At 51.2% G+C, this 14,903-nt stretch overlaps 1 protein-coding gene across 9 annotated transcripts; it reads right to left on the bottom strand.

The window, feature by feature from the left end:
- Positions 1–1,360: 1,360 nt before the first annotated feature.
- LOC111852227 (trafficking kinesin-binding protein 2-like) lies at positions 1,361–14,570 on the bottom strand. 9 transcript variants are annotated; one of them, XM_072700327.1, is made up of 16 exons: positions 14,488–14,570; positions 14,131–14,281; positions 12,146–12,348; positions 11,370–11,534; positions 8,961–9,020; positions 8,568–8,644; positions 8,336–8,452; positions 8,047–8,256; positions 7,488–7,566; positions 7,259–7,389; positions 6,718–6,792; positions 6,316–6,620; positions 5,961–6,113; positions 4,449–4,747; positions 3,379–4,009; positions 1,361–3,263 (listed from the first exon to the last, which is right to left on the bottom strand). In XM_072700327.1, exons 3-16 carry the CDS (start codon positions 12,195–12,197, stop codon positions 2,552–2,554), a joined length of 3,066 nt encoding a protein of 1,021 aa, XP_072556428.1. In that variant the 5' UTR covers positions 12,198–12,348; positions 14,131–14,281; positions 14,488–14,570; the 3' UTR covers positions 1,361–2,551. The 9 variants fall into 9 exon arrangements, with proteins under 9 accessions (XP_072556428.1, XP_072556429.1, XP_072556433.1 ...); XM_072700328.1 differs by having other exon boundaries at positions 14,392–14,554; XM_072700332.1 differs by having other exon boundaries at positions 3,379–3,486; positions 3,574–4,009; positions 14,131–14,552.
- Positions 14,571–14,903: the final 333 nt, after the last annotated feature.

The raw sequence follows: 14,903 nt of genomic DNA, 5'->3' as shown, positions 1-14,903 counted from the left end.
TGGAAACATTTGAGATTATGTTTGGTCTTTATCAGAGCTGGAAAGTTCAGGTCCAGGCCAAGGTTCTGTTTCAGCCAACCAGCTAAGTACTCGGTGACTCTTTATATTCAACTAGTTGGTTGAAAGAAAACCTGGACTGGAACTTCCCACCTCTGGTCTATATTTGTTGGGGGTGGTGTGTATCTCATTGGGGTAGGGTTCTGGGCACTCACGGACCCTGTTCACTGACCCCAAACCCTGCTCTTACCTACACATGTGCATCTCTGTTTATCATGGTGATCAACCTCTGTGCTATACAGACAGTAAGTGGTACCTCCCGGGTATCTGAGTGCACATAAGCTCAGGGAGTCACCACAGCACAGTCCTCCTCGGCCCAAAAAAGCATATGGACTCAACTGATTACCCAACAAGATGTTAAATATGGGTCGTTCCATTTGAATTACTTATTACTACAGCCGAGTACTTTTTTCATGGTATGGTCACATTCAATGGTTGTATAAGTCAGTTTCTTTTTTCCCCTCAATGTTAAATTCATTTCATGAACTGCATTTTTTTAAGCAACATTTGGTTGTTAAAAAAAAAACTTGAAGGGCTTGGAGTCCTGCCTGATTGATTGGTCCCACCCACTTAGCAAATCTTGCTACTAGGGACCATCACACTCAGGTTTTTTTTTTTTGTGGGGGGGGGGGGGGGACCTGCTGCAGATGGATTTTCACTTTTGGGAAATAAATAGTAGGGGCCCTCTGTTTTAGGCTCACAACTCAAGTGAACATTCAGAACCTCAGCACTCGTTTGTCATTCTTAAAATCTGCTTTATTGGAGAAAAAAGAAAAACATCACCAGCAATGACTTCTCAGTTTCGAAGGGGGGGGGGTTGAAAGAGGTCATATGTACATTCCCCTCACTTGCAGTGAACCAGCCCATCTTAACACTTATGTGTCATATTGGGGCATGTAGTGCTGTGGACGGCATGATGCCGGTAAACCTGCATCCTGATTCGCTTTCAGTGCCCCAGGGGAAACCAGCCAACAGCCAATGACGATGGATCTCTGTCGCCAGGATCGGTAAGAGACGCCCCCTGCCTGTTAGCGAAGTCCCAAGGTTAAAACAAGCAATGTTAAACCCCCCCCCCCCACCACTGCAGGCAGCATTAGCACAAAAGCAGTTCAGAAACAGGACAGATTTGTTTACAGATATTTACAGATAATCTCATATTCGCTCAACGGTTTATACAATAAGGCAAAAACAAAGAAAATGGACCACAAAATCCTTACCTCAGAACAAAACAAATGATCTAGTTAGGTTTTCCATTAAATGGTAATTTTGCAACATATTACTGTTAATAATAAATACTAAGCCATCTGTTCCAATAATATTTATTAGTTAAAATTAATAAAAGTGCTGTAAATCAGCTAAACAAGCAGCCTGGAATCAGGGTCACACAGAAGTCACAATGGGGTCAGGGGTCACAATCAAATGCTACCCATATCCTGTTATCGATAGCTGTGGTAACCAATTAACTGCACCATATCACCCGTCCTCCACCTGTGCATCTTTGATTTGAACCCTGACAGTCAGTCGACACCTCAGGGAGTCACACTGAATATCGGATCAGAACATTTGTACAGCACTCCGAATGTGCTAATGTTGTTCCCCCACCGCCCCACCTCCTGTGCTTCCCCTTTCAATCTCCAACCTGCTTGTAATTCAAGCAGAGCTCTGCCCGCCATCAAGGCCGTTGACTCCAAACATTACCCTGGTTCTCGCTTTACCGTAATCTCATTTCAAGTGCAAGTTGGGCACTAACAGAGGTGCCTGAAACCCACAATGTGGAGTTACTGACCTCTGATATGCGTATCCCTGCTCAGGTTATCTACTGAGCTCTCCCAGGTGTCAACAAAAGCAACACACTTCATTTTTCAAATTGTGCATGATCGGCCTTCATCCGGCACGGCAAACTATAGCTAGGTATTTCACTAAAAGGCTGCTGCACTGGCTGTATCTAATCGTAACACTTAAATGGTTATAAGCATAATTACCACTACAATGCGTAAAAACCCTTCCTTGGAGGTAGACACCGTAAAGACTTCATCAGAACCCTCTGCAAGAAGTTCCCGCTTTTCTTTCCCAGAATCCAGTCTCTCCTCAAACATCACAAACCATCCCTGCAGTCGCTCTGCCTCATCATCCTTCCGCTTCTCTTACACCGTCATCTCCTTTCATCCTGCTACCCTCCGCCCAACATCCTCGCACCGACGCCGACTTGCACGATTCACATCTACGTTCCTGACCTTCCGAGCTCCGGGGGGACGCGAGGTGTGGACAGCCGGTCCCCCTTAACACTTGGCCGTGCCGTTACCCTCCGAGTTGCAGCTCTCGCCGTGTTCAGACAGCGAAAGTCTCCAGAGCTTAACGGCCAAATTAAACCAAAACAATGGATGGAGGTTTTTTCTTTATAACTAATGCATGACGCATGATTTGGTTTCTGGAAAAAGGGGTGAAGCATATAAGGCAATTTCCCTGCCCCCCCAATCTCAGTTGTGTCTGGACCTTAGGATTTGGGGGCAGATGGAGGAAGTGGAGCCTCTGAAGAATGCATGAGGTCTGGCTCCTTCAGGCTGCCCCAGGGGGTTATGGGTAGGGTGAGGGTGGTGGGATCCGAGGGCATGGCTCGGGGCAGCTGTACCGGGCTAGTAACACATGGAGCTCGGCCGCTCATCATAGCCGGAAGACTCTGGTTCCGCCGAAGGCCGTCCAGAAGGCTCCCCCTGCTGGTGGCCAGGATGGTAGCGGCATCCTGATTTCGGTGCCCATCTGACGCTACGGCATCTGCCGGCAGCACCGTGGCGAGCCCCAGCCGACGGAGCCGCTGCAGAAGCCCCACGCCGGCCCGGCCCGGCTTCAGCCCATACACATCCTGCAGGAAGAGCTCAGCGGGACGCGATGCCAGGAAGTTCTCAGAGCCGGTGGCGCCGGGGGCCTCAAATGACGGCAGGGTGGGCGACAGGGCAGGGTGTGGCGAGTTGGGGGGCGTGGCCGGTCGCTGGGAGGGCTTGGGTTTCAGCGGACGGCTCCTGGCCGACACCTGGGCGGAGATGCCCTTCTCCAGCAGCAGCTTGGCCAGGCCACGGGGACCCGACGGGCGCCGAGGGGGGAAGGAGTCGCCCAGGCTGAGGCGGCAGGGCGTGACGGGCGTGCTGGGGCCCGTGCGGAGGGAGCTGGGCATGTTCCCCAGAGTGGACACTAGGAGGCCTCCGACAGAGCTGGTGGACAGGCAGAGGAGGGAGGGGTGCAGCCAGTCACAAGCCACATTCACACAAGCCAAACATCCGGGACATGCCTGCGATAAACACTAAACAGTGGAGTGGCTGGTTGTACCTCGCCGTGACCTGGGTGACGTCACTGGGGTGCAGAATCCGGCAGGTCGTGAAGGTGTAGGTGGAGCAGGTGGAGCTTAGACACTTCCCTGGGTTGTGATCTGAAGAGGTACAGCCATTGCATTCTGTGAGAACGGTAAGTCTACAAAGCGTGGGTACAGAGGTGTGCGTGTTATTCCCAAACTCACCTGAAGAGGGCACCGAGGTGTTGAGAAGCTTATTTGTGGGATCGAGGGGTGCAGAGGGAGAGCAGGGGTCGGGGTGACTGGGAGGTGCAGGACGGGGAGGCGAGTCATGAGGGGAAAGCACTGATTGGACGGGCAAAACCACAGGCCTCTCCTGTCGCTTCCTCGTCTTCTCCTCCGGCGTGGATGCATGCTGAACCCGAAAGGTGATCCCGCCTTCCTCTTCCTCATCTTCTTCACCCTTCCTCTTCTCCTGGTCACCACAATGGCCGTCTGACGCGGACGCCTCCTTTGACTCGTCGTCGTCCTCCTCCGGATCGGTCAGGTGGTACACGGCGTCCTGCGGAAGGGGCCGGAACCCTTTGGTGACCACACCCGGGTGTGGGTCCAAGATGGTGGCCAGGTGAGGCTGGGCCAGCTGCTGCCAATGGTGCAGCGTCAGTGAGCCTGTGGGTCAAAGGTCTGTGTGTGTTACAGTTTTCACTAACAAACAGGGGCCTCAGGAAAAGCTTGACAGGTTACCATGACGATGCAACTGTTCATAACGATAAAACTTTAATCGATTCCAGTAGGGAAATTCTCTTTTCGCCTACCCCATCTGGCTCTCCATGACACACACACACACATATGCAGGCTTGGACAGTGAAGGGCAGCTGGGGGTTAAGGGCCTCGCTCAAGGGCCCTCAGACAAGTAACTATTTTGCCGAGGCTGGGCTCAAACCAGCAACCTTCTGATCACTGGCATAGAGGCTCACTCTGAATACCCGGACAGCAATGGGTTATTCCTAACGTCAAAATATTTTTACTGCAGACTTTGAAAAATCTTTCATGTCAGTCGCTGATGTCGGCCACGCTGTCCGCTATCCCACAATGCTTTGCACGGTACCTTCCATCGGCTTGACGATCTGCAGCTTCTCCGGCAGGAAGGTCTTGAAGCAGCTGGGGGTGACGGACATCTCCAGCAGGTTGGGGGCAGAGAGGGTGCTGCGGCTGGGGGAGCCGTAGCCGCTGCCTTTGCCCCCCTGGGCGGCTGCGTTCGGGGCTGATGGCTTCACGTTCTGCTCGGCCTGAAAGAAGCGCCGCTCGCACAGGAAGTTCTGCCGCCGCAGAGAGAGGCGGTGCAGCGCGGAGGAGAGGTCGTCCTCGGCGGCAGGGGACCTGGGGGGGTCCGTCTGCGTCCGCCCCCTGCCACACACACACACACACGCAATTAGAATCACAAATAGCACTTCTGCAAAACAAGAGTGGTGCTTACTGACACAAAGGCTACTGCTTCAACTGCAGCCCGATATCCTTACTTTCAAGCTACTTAAACTAAATGTAGTTGGTCAAAAATTCTTTTGACAAACATTTTTTTAAAAATGTGAAATGTCCAAAGAGCTGCAGCATTTGAGATTGTGTCTGCGTGAAAGGCTGGATGTTCAAGGTCCAGGACAATCCCAAGTGGTATGACAAAGCAAATGATATGGAAATCTATCGCACATTAACCATGGCCTGACTTTGATCGTTATGTAATAAACCTGGAAGTGAAATTTAATTCACTGGGTGGACGAGTTTAATGAACCCAAATTAGCACATGGAAGAGCCCAGCCTAGTGGGGGCATCGCACAGTGAGAAAGTGTTTTATTTTTGGTGACAATGAAAATTATTTGTCAAGATTACCCTATAGCAAAATGTTTTTTCAATGAATAAAAATGAGACAACAATGTCAGAAAGAAATTAATTTGAAATGGATTCAACCAGAAGTATCTTTAGTTAGTGCTGAATATAGTTGCACAATTGGACAATGTGGATCCAGTTGCCCTGCGTAAACCACGCAACTCTGACTGTCTCTAAACTCTTTATGCCTGTGCTAGGCTTGGCTGGATTTTATTGTGAGGTTCATATAAAAGCTATTTTAGGATTTCTACAATGTTTCGCATTACAACCTTTGCAATCTGCGTCCTTAAAGACCCAATGCTAGGGCATAACTTTACAGATGTTCATTTGGAAAATTGTAGAGGATGGAGTCCCTCTCTGACCAGTCTCTCTGTGCGTACACAGAAAAATAAGTGACATTTTCAAAGGAAAGTGATAATGAAGTATTAGACTATGACTAAACCTGTTAGTTTCATTGACTGCATGTACTATAGGTTTAGTCGACCAAATTTCCTGGGAAAGATGACAAACTAAACTGCATTTTCATCAGAGAGAGAAGGGTAGAGAAGATAAATGTTTATTGCCATCGTCATTTGACACCGAAATTGAGTGAATTTGGCAAATGCAGTCGACTCAATGTGAGGCATAAATGTAATAAAAGAATATATTAAAAATATACACATCATCAAAAGACCAAGACTCAAACTAAATCAAAATATGCTGTCAGAATGAACACTGGAGTTACAGAGACGAGCCTCACTTGCTGTCGCCCTCTGCTGGAGGCAGGGTGGAACAGAAGGGCTGAGCAGTCATGACTACAGAACTGCGCGAGGAGCCAGGGATTGGCTGGGAGAGCCGCTGCACTGACTCATTCACAGAGCGCACGGTCTGGAAGACACGCCTCTGGGAGCTCCTGTATTTGGGGGGGGAGGGGGGGGGGGAGAAGAGCCTTGGAGAAAGTTCTGGAGAAGCTGCATAGTTTATTTTTTGGCATAGTGTTCTGGGGGATGTCTCAGACTATACCAGTACACCCACTCGATCAAAGCTTTACATTTACAAAGAAATCTCATCTTTTAAGGTCATTTGAAAGCCATCCTCAAGTAGCCAGTGCCCACCTCTGGTCCTGAAGCACACTCTCATCCTCCATGCTCAGCTCCCTGTTCATGGATCCCTCGATCTCAGCAGCTAGGGAGTCCTGAGGGACAGACCCGAGGACGGCCGTTAGTGGTGCCCGGGGTGTGTGACCCCCCCACCGCGAGTGGACTGGGATCCCTGGACTCACCGCGGGGAAGAGCGTGTAGGGCAGGTGCCTGCGCACTCCCGCCGACTGCGTGCTCTTACTGCGCAGCTCCCGCACCTCCTCCTGGGACTCCTGCAGCATGCCCACGCACTCAGCATTCCTGTCCTGCACCTCCTTCAGCTGCAGGACAACGGGGCAGACAGGAAGGCCGTGAAGCCCACCAGGGGGCGCCGGTTAGCCTGGTCTCGGCGGTGGCCGAGGGTGGGGCCCGACTCACCTCCGCAGTCAGCTGCCTTTGGGCGTCTTTGGAGGCCTGCAGGTGAATGCGCAGCTCCTCCTTCTCCAAGGCCAGCTGCGAAGACACAATGTCACTGTCAGCCAGGTAAACGACACCGCCATGACAAGCCGTCATCCAGAGCAGCTCAGCTTGACTCATCTATACAGCCAGATGAATTTTTGCTAGGAGGAAAGCTCTGAAACTTAGGTAGAGCACAGGCCTGTTTGTGGGACGTCTGACATCCCTGTGCTTCAGGAATATGAGTGTGAAAGCTGCATATGAAGAGATGCTGAACCTGTACACACCTGCAGCCTGGCAAGTCATGCACAAGATCACATTCTGCCACACCAGTAGAGCGTGAGATCACATCCCTTCAGGGACCAGGACTGAGATCACTGGTGTCATTTTTATTTCTTTATTTTCCAGTTTCCCCATCCATCATATTCTCTCTGACCGGCTATGTCTGCCCTTTCCTTCCGCTGTTTGGGTTCTGCTTCGCTGCCTGCAGAGGGCGCTGCTCGCCGGCCCAGAAAATCCTCACCTCCTTCACCCTGTGCTGCAGCTCCACAATCTGGGACAGCAGCTGAGAGATCTCTTCCTGGTGACGCAGGACCTGCTCGTTCTTCTGGGACAGCTCGTCCGTCAGCGTGATCATCTGGCTGTTGGACTCGCCTGCCCTCGGGGAAACGGGAAACATCATGACCTCCCCCCCCATTCCAAATGTGCGCCCAGGTCACTGGTCCGCTTCGGAAAGCGGCGGCGGAACTCACGGAGCTCCTTGACGCAATCGTTGACCAACTTCTGCTCCTTCTCCTCGTATGTGATTGTCTCAGACTTCAGGAGGCAGGCCTGGGTGGGGGGGGGGACAGTTATTGATAGCCAAAGTATGTATGCATGTATCAATCCATATGTTTTTCATTTTAGCATATTACATTAGTTTTTATTTCCTATTCCATTTTATTTTTAATTATGAATTACGTAATTTTCCACTTCGTTTTTAAGGGCCACAGATACATTCGTTTTACGCCGTACTTTACTCCAAACTCTGTGCCGGTTCACACCATACATGGGGTCTCTCTTCACACCTAACCGGCCCTGTTTCCGCTTGAGGGCACAAACCCCGCCCCTTTTATAACCAACTACAATGACATCACGCTCAAAACTTCCGCAAAAACAGTGCGAACTTAAGCGATGCTCCTTGGGCCTTGACAGTATTTTCATTTCTCAAAAACTTAAGATTCATCAAATGTTTTGTTGATTAAACAGCTCAGCTGGAGGCTCAGCGTGCAGCCTTGAAGCCTAAGGGAGGCGCGGCCCTCGGAGACACACCTCAGACCGCAGCTCCGTGTTCTCCTCCTCCAGCTCCTGCAGCTTTCTCTGCAGCGCCTCCAGCTGGCTTAGGGAGGGCGACATGGCCGGGATGTGGCTGCGACGCAGCGGTGTGGAGCAGCTGGAGTCGCTCTCGCTCTCCTCCGAGGCGCTGGCCACTATACGCAGCAGCTCATCCTTCTTGCCCAGCTCGTGCTGCAGCTGCTGAATCTGGGGGTGGCGGGGGGGCGTTGGGGGTCAGATGTGTTCGTGAGCGCCTCCTGCTGGCCGGGGTGTGCGGAACACCCACCTGGTCCAGGGCCTGCGCCAGTTGCTCCTCCACAGCCTCGTTTCGCTCCTGCAGCACATGGTTCCTCTGCAGCAGTGACTGGCCGATGCGAGCGGCCAACTCCAGGTCGCGGTCCCTCTGGCAGGGAAACGAAGATGTATGATCAGCCGCAGACCACCACGGTCACAGCCTCGCATCTGGGGAGGTCATCCATAAAGGGATCGAAACGCGGAGAAGAAGTTCCGAGTGGTACCTCCGCAAGCAGGTGAGTAACCATGTCAATGTCATTGTAGGTCTTGGTCATCTGCTCCACCCTCTCGCCGCTGAGGACTGGGGAGCGAGAAACAAGGAGACACACTCAGCCTGAGGTCCAAACCCACCCTGCAAGCCTACAGGCCCAAGCTCAGCACTAAGCTACCCCTCTTACTACAGGCACACTAGTGAGAGCACGTCTACACAGGCTCCCCCTACAGTCCTACAGCGGGATTACAGCAGCTTCTACAGTACCCATCCCCCCAGTGTGCCAAGATGGTGAGAGAATGGAACTGTGGGCGCGAGAGCCAAGGAAAGAGAATGAGTGGGGGGGAGGAGAGAAAGACCAAGAAAAGGGAAGAGTGCGGAGAGGCAACAGGAAAACAGACATTACCTTGAGAGTGGCTGTGGGAGCCGGGGTGGGAGAGGCTGGAAGGTTCCAGAGCGAGGAAGGCTGGAGTGAACGAGGAAGAGAGAGAGAGAGAGAGAGGTAGGAAGAAAGAGGGCAGGAGGGAAGAGAGAAGTGCAAGGGAAAGGGCCGTTAATGACGGGGTCTAATGATGCTTTACCGCCCAAGACCTCAACTGAACCTTGTGCCAGTGGTCCCTCTCTCACCGAGAGCACCTACGCGAGAAGAGGAACAGGCCCTTAGTCTGTCTGTCCTCCGTGACACGCAGACCCCCCAAAGTCAATCCAGCCATTCACAGCCTACAGAAGATCTGAAGTCTGAAAGGCAACCGGTTTAACAATCACGCTCACACTCTCACTGGTCAATGTGCGGCACTCCCAGTAGGTCTCCACCATCAACACCACCCATTACACCAAATGGGTATATAAATATGAAGATGTGATAGAATTCTGAAATCCTCCCCACCCCACCCCACCCCACCCCACCCACAAGCATGACAGAGACCGGATGGGCGGGTTTTTCCAGAAACAGCCTCTGAACACCAGCAAAGCAGCATTTTCAGCGTGTTTTGACTGCAAGCCTTCAGGGTTGGCATTCATGTGTATCAGGATCCTCAGAGATTCAGCGTCCGCATCACCCCCGGGGGCCAAGGGCCTCTCCAAGGCAGAGCTGACCAAACACGCTTTCCACACCATTTTCAGTGCCGTGCCACTCAAGCACAAACAATACAGTCAAATTACCTTCTCTGCAGATTAAATGTCACTTTGAAATGTATTTCTTACCAGTTATGCTAAATGACACACTCCCAGTCCTCTGCATTTCTTTGGGAGCTTTTTTCTCTGCAGGAAATGACAGGCTCTAAGTGTCACCACGTTTTTAACAATGAAAACCATTCAACATTGTCCAATGTCCCCAGTGTCACTGGAGGTGACCTGTGGTCACGAGGAATTTCTGCTTGTCTACAGGGAACGGCTCTCAGTACTGCAGTTAATCCAATAGACGAGTATGCGACACAACAATAGCGGAATTCATGAGCCACTACACAATTAAACAAGCTGAGCTGCATTACAGCACACGGATGCGACACGCTACTGCGACACGTTTGTTTTTCCATGAAGGGTAACCAGTCAGTTACGGCGTCTGAATCGGAACGGTAGTAAAGGTGACGGATGGTTAATTGCCATGAACCAATTAACCAGCGTCTGCGTCCGAAGCTCCTCGATTCCCTGTCCCCCGCCAAACATGAGCTGAGAGTGAGGTGTCCCGCTACACGCCCTTGCTGACTGGTATTTATAGAAAGCATAAGTGGGGCAGCGTATATGACAGGTCTGCTGCCATGGCGATGGGGGCGGGGTCACCCGCACTCCATGACGGTACTTTGCTAGCATTCATGTGGCCCGTAACCACGCTCAGGAACACAAGCCGCCGCTATTCTTGGAAACGGCCGGTAAACTGCCCCCCCCCCCCGAGGTGGATGCAGGTGCATTTCCCGCGACGCTGCTCACAGTGACCTTGCGAGGCATAGATTTAAGGACACGCCCACCTTGCACGGCGAAGCTCTCGTAAAGCTCCTCCTTGCTGTCTGCGTTGGTGCCGCCGAACAGCGGCATGTCCCCCATTAGCCCCCCGCCGCGCCGCTCTGCGCTCCCTCCACCTCTACGCTCTCCTCCGCCACCTCCCTTGCTTCGTCACCTTGTACCAGCCGGTCGGATTCCCGTGCCTCTGCTGGGCACACGCACGGCTATCTCTAATGCAGGCAGAGGCGCGCGCACGCACACACACACACACACACACACACAAGCGTGCGCATCTCTAAACAAGATACACAGACACACACGCGTGCATCTCTAAAGCAGGAACATGCATATACACACGCAGACATCTCTGCAGCAAGCATGCACGCGCATGCACACACACACACACACACACACACACACCTAAAACAGTCTGGCCAATCAGCAACAACGGTAGCTCATCGACAGAGCGAAGGGCATCTAGGGACACAATGGCACACGGTGCCATGCAAACAGGAAGTCAACCCCAGAATCTACAGACGAGCTGTCGCAACACTCTCAGAAATACTCTGAGCGACTTATGGGACATTCTTGGATAAATCATCAGGTAACAGCAAAATACATACATTTCATTTCAGTCACGGAACACCACTGCCAATTGTACTCAAAGTACTATGGACATGTGACCACAAGATCCTCATGGTTACCGCCATTAAATGGAAAAGCACACGCATTCATTGTCATGGCATGCCGTAAACCGTCCGACACTTCGGAGAACAGGAACCACAGCAGCTGCGTCTCTAACGATGCCCATCATGATGCATCAGCACAAGCCAGCCCAGCGAGCCCCCGCCCCCTCCGCAGCAGGCAGGAAACTCACTCATGTAGCGCAGGGTCTCCTCGGCCAGCAGGGGCGAGAGGCCCTCGGGCTCCTCCGGCGAGCAGCCGGCTGACAGCACCCACTCATGGCTGTCATAGAGGTACAGCGACGGGCAGCCTGTCCCCAGAGACTCAAACTGGGTGGGGTTCGCTCCGTGCTCGCCACCTGAGGAAACACATCGACGGCGGGGTCACCGGGAAGGATGCATGCCGCAACAGCGCAGTTCATGCGACAGACGGAGGGGTTTGCGGGTGGGTGCTTGTGTGTGTGTATGCATACACTATCGATTTCAGCACAGCAGCCTGTGTGGCATTACACAAGATACCCACAAACGTAAGCGGCCACCCTGTGACAAATCTGAGCTCCGTGTAACAAAGCCACACGACCAGAGGACATGTCCTGTCTGCTGGATGACTGGTCATGTGACTCACCGGGTCAAGGACCTACAAACACCTCCCATCTTCAGGCAGACATGAGCAATGGAACAATGAAGAAACCTTTATTTGGGCCTCTGGCCTTGAACAAGGTTATCAGTGTGATGTGAGGGCTTTTAATTTAACAGGAGGCAGACTGGAGGTGCGTGTGATGTCCCCCTGTCCCCAGACTGGCGGTGCGTGTGAGGTCCCCCTGTCCCCAGACTGGAGGTGCGTGTGACGTCCCCCTGTCCCCAGACTGGCGGTGCGTGTGAGGTCCCCCTGTCCCCAGACTGGAGGTGCGTGTGACGTCCCCCTGTCCCAGTGCTCATCCTCCAAAGGCTACAGAATGTAGACACTCACCCTTGCCAGCACTGGAGTCCTTCTCCAAACTCATGGGCTTCACCTCAAACATCCTGCGCCCCCCCCCCAACACTCACACCTGGATCGGGGTAAATGAAGAGGGGAGCTCCTCAGAGGTATTACATCCTGCCCAGCCCATGTGGGGGGGGGCTGACGTAGCGTGGATCCAAGAAAGATAGAAGCTGAGATGTGGCTCACATCACCTGGAATACGGAGAGATGTGGAGTGAGACGGGATGTGACGATCACAGGTCACTATGGTGCTTAAGGGGAAACTTCCAGCACTAACAGACCGCTAGCCTGACCACACTGCACCTCCTCTGTTACACGAATACCAGTCGCGGAACGTCAGGGGACTTCAGATGAACAGAGACAAAAACGATGGCCTTCCTTTCCTTTCATCTAGCATAATTATCTTGCCATTTTTTATTTATTTATCACCTTTCTTTCTATTAGGTCCTTTTTCAATTTTTGAGCACAATCTATGGAGTAGATGGAAAAAGCATTAATACATACCGGCACACAGTGTCTGTGACAAAACTTATAACGTGAAACATAAACATGAGTTTTAATCCAACGACTGCGAAGAGAAATGCATGCAGGAAACCGTCACACAGCGAGAGAAAACGGGAAGTTTGGCACATACTGCGCTATTCTGACATCTTACCGACATAAGAGGTCATTTGGATAAATTTATCATAGGCTACCAAGATTTCAAAATATCGGAACAGCGTTACTTTTGGAAATACCATCAAAACACTGTATCACGGCGTAATGTCTGGACGGTATAGTAAATGAGACACCGCACAAGCCTGCGGAGCAAAGGTAACAGTCACCACAGTCAGGTGCTTTACCTTTGAAAGGTTCATCTGAAAAAAGCGTCCTTACATAAACGGCACCAAGGTGTGAATACAGCAATCCCAAACGCATAGAGATCCCTCAGAAATCCTCCCAACCCGGCCCGCCAGGTGCATTCACACCTCCAATAACTATGTTCTCATTACTTAATGAACCGGCATGAATCGGGAGAAATAAGCGGCGTGAGACATTGAATTTCCGCAGGATTATTTATCCAGTCACTCGTGCCGGGTCACGCGATCACCTCTCTTCGCCCTTAACCTGCAGATGGTGGTTAACCAGGGTGCGGACTGCATGACTAACTTAGCCTCATGTAAACAGGCTGGGGGGAATCGCTTAAGGTTAGCGAGGTCCGAACCAGCTTAACCCAAGATAAATCCGCAAGCAGCGTGGCGTTTTAGGGAGCCCAGTGTAACACAATGAAGCAAATCAAACAAGCGTTGGAAGATGGATGGAGATACAAGGGAGGCGTGTTTACGCCAATCCTTCCTTACCCCTATCGCACACGATTTATAAAATGAACGAATCGTTATTGCAGACTTTAAAACGCCGAAAATGCGCTATTGATATAATGTTATGCAATTTATTTACTGATAGAAGACATGAGTGATGGAATGGATGTCATGCATGGGAGCCTAATCTCTACTGTATATATATGGCAAAGGAATGAACGGGAACAAAACCGGTAATGAAAACCCCGTAGCAAACGGTGTCTCTAATCCAATTAATTGAAACCAACTCTTTAAACTTGAAAGAGATCAGGTAGTCAAAAGGCATGTTTAAAAAGCTCATTAAATGCAAATTTCAGATGGAGCGTCACGTGAAATCTTTCCTACCCGTTACTCCACGTCCGCTTCCGGAAAGTATCTTTAAGGCGCTTCTGGTCTATTGTTAATGTCCCTGAAATCTCCTAACGCTGCGGATCCCCAATGCCGGGGAGCATGGAGCGATAGCAGCAGCACAGAGCCAAACCAGAAAGGCACAGCCACGCTGGAGCCCGCAGTCCCGGACTTTGGCTCTCTCTCACCTCAGATCCTCCTATTTGCATCCATACCCACGCACTCACAGTAACAGCTATACGATATTTAATCAAAGGCTCCCGCACGCAACCAACAGATTTGTACGTACCTGTTGGAAATAAGAGAAAGGCGCTTTAATCCCGGAGACGCACGCAGTCTCCCTCCGAAAGGAGGGACAAAAGGCGCTGCGAGGAGCGCCGGAGGACGCCTGGGCGGGGTCACCGGACTGCTTATCCGGATCAGCACCGACGCGCCGTCATCTTTAAAAAGAAACGAACAAATTAGTTTCACACAACTGGCAACCCTCACGGTTCAGGTACCTGTTCACACCTTATTTCCCACAGAGAGATAGAAACGAAGCCAAACTAACCGAACCGTTATAAAAACACAACCCAGAAATTTTGCCTTGAACAAAATCGGCTGCGGAATATCAAATGTGCTTGATTTTTTTTTTTTTTTAATTAACCTGGATTTGTGCAAATTAACTGAACGCCTCGTTGCAACACCGGGTTATTGTGACCCTACTCTCTTTGGGCATGGTTGTTTTAAACACGCCGATCGCCATGTTGCGTCAATAAATGCGGACAGAATGAGGGCAAGTTAACCGTCAGTTTAATTTGGGACAAGATAAGAAACATATCACACTGAGCTCTTTCTACAGTTTCTGTAATGGGTAGAATGTGGGTCAAATAGTTACACATAAAGACAATCACAGTATGATCAAATAAAGAAACACTGTCGTCAGTGTTGTGGGCAAAATAGTGGCTTCGATGTCGTCATCACACGGGGACGATATTTAACCTTACTGTAGTGACGTATTTCATGACGTCTTCATCCGAGTTCCGACACGGATAGAGTTAATTGAACGCAGGATCAGTCTAG

This window comes from Paramormyrops kingsleyae, chromosome 16 (genome assembly GCF_048594095.1).
Source record: "Paramormyrops kingsleyae isolate MSU_618 chromosome 16, PKINGS_0.4, whole genome shotgun sequence".
NCBI lineage: Eukaryota > Metazoa > Chordata > Actinopteri > Osteoglossiformes > Mormyridae > Paramormyrops > Paramormyrops kingsleyae.
The sequence above is the reverse complement of the archived record's forward strand: the minus strand, read 5'-3'. Positions and strand labels throughout refer to the sequence as shown.

Coding starts and splice junctions, on each gene's coding strand:
- LOC111852227 (XM_072700327.1), bottom strand. CDS start 12,197: ATGTTTGAGGTGAAGCCCATGAGTTTGGAGAAGGACTCCAGTGCTGGC. Junction 8,645..8,960: donor CTCCCACAGCCACTCTCAAG/GTAATGTCTGTT, acceptor CTCGCTCCCCAG/TCCTCAGCGGCGAGAGGGTG. Junction 3,264..3,378: donor GTCACCCAGGTCACGGCGAG/GTACAACCAGCC, acceptor CCTGTCCACCAG/CTCTGTCGGAGGCCTCCTAG.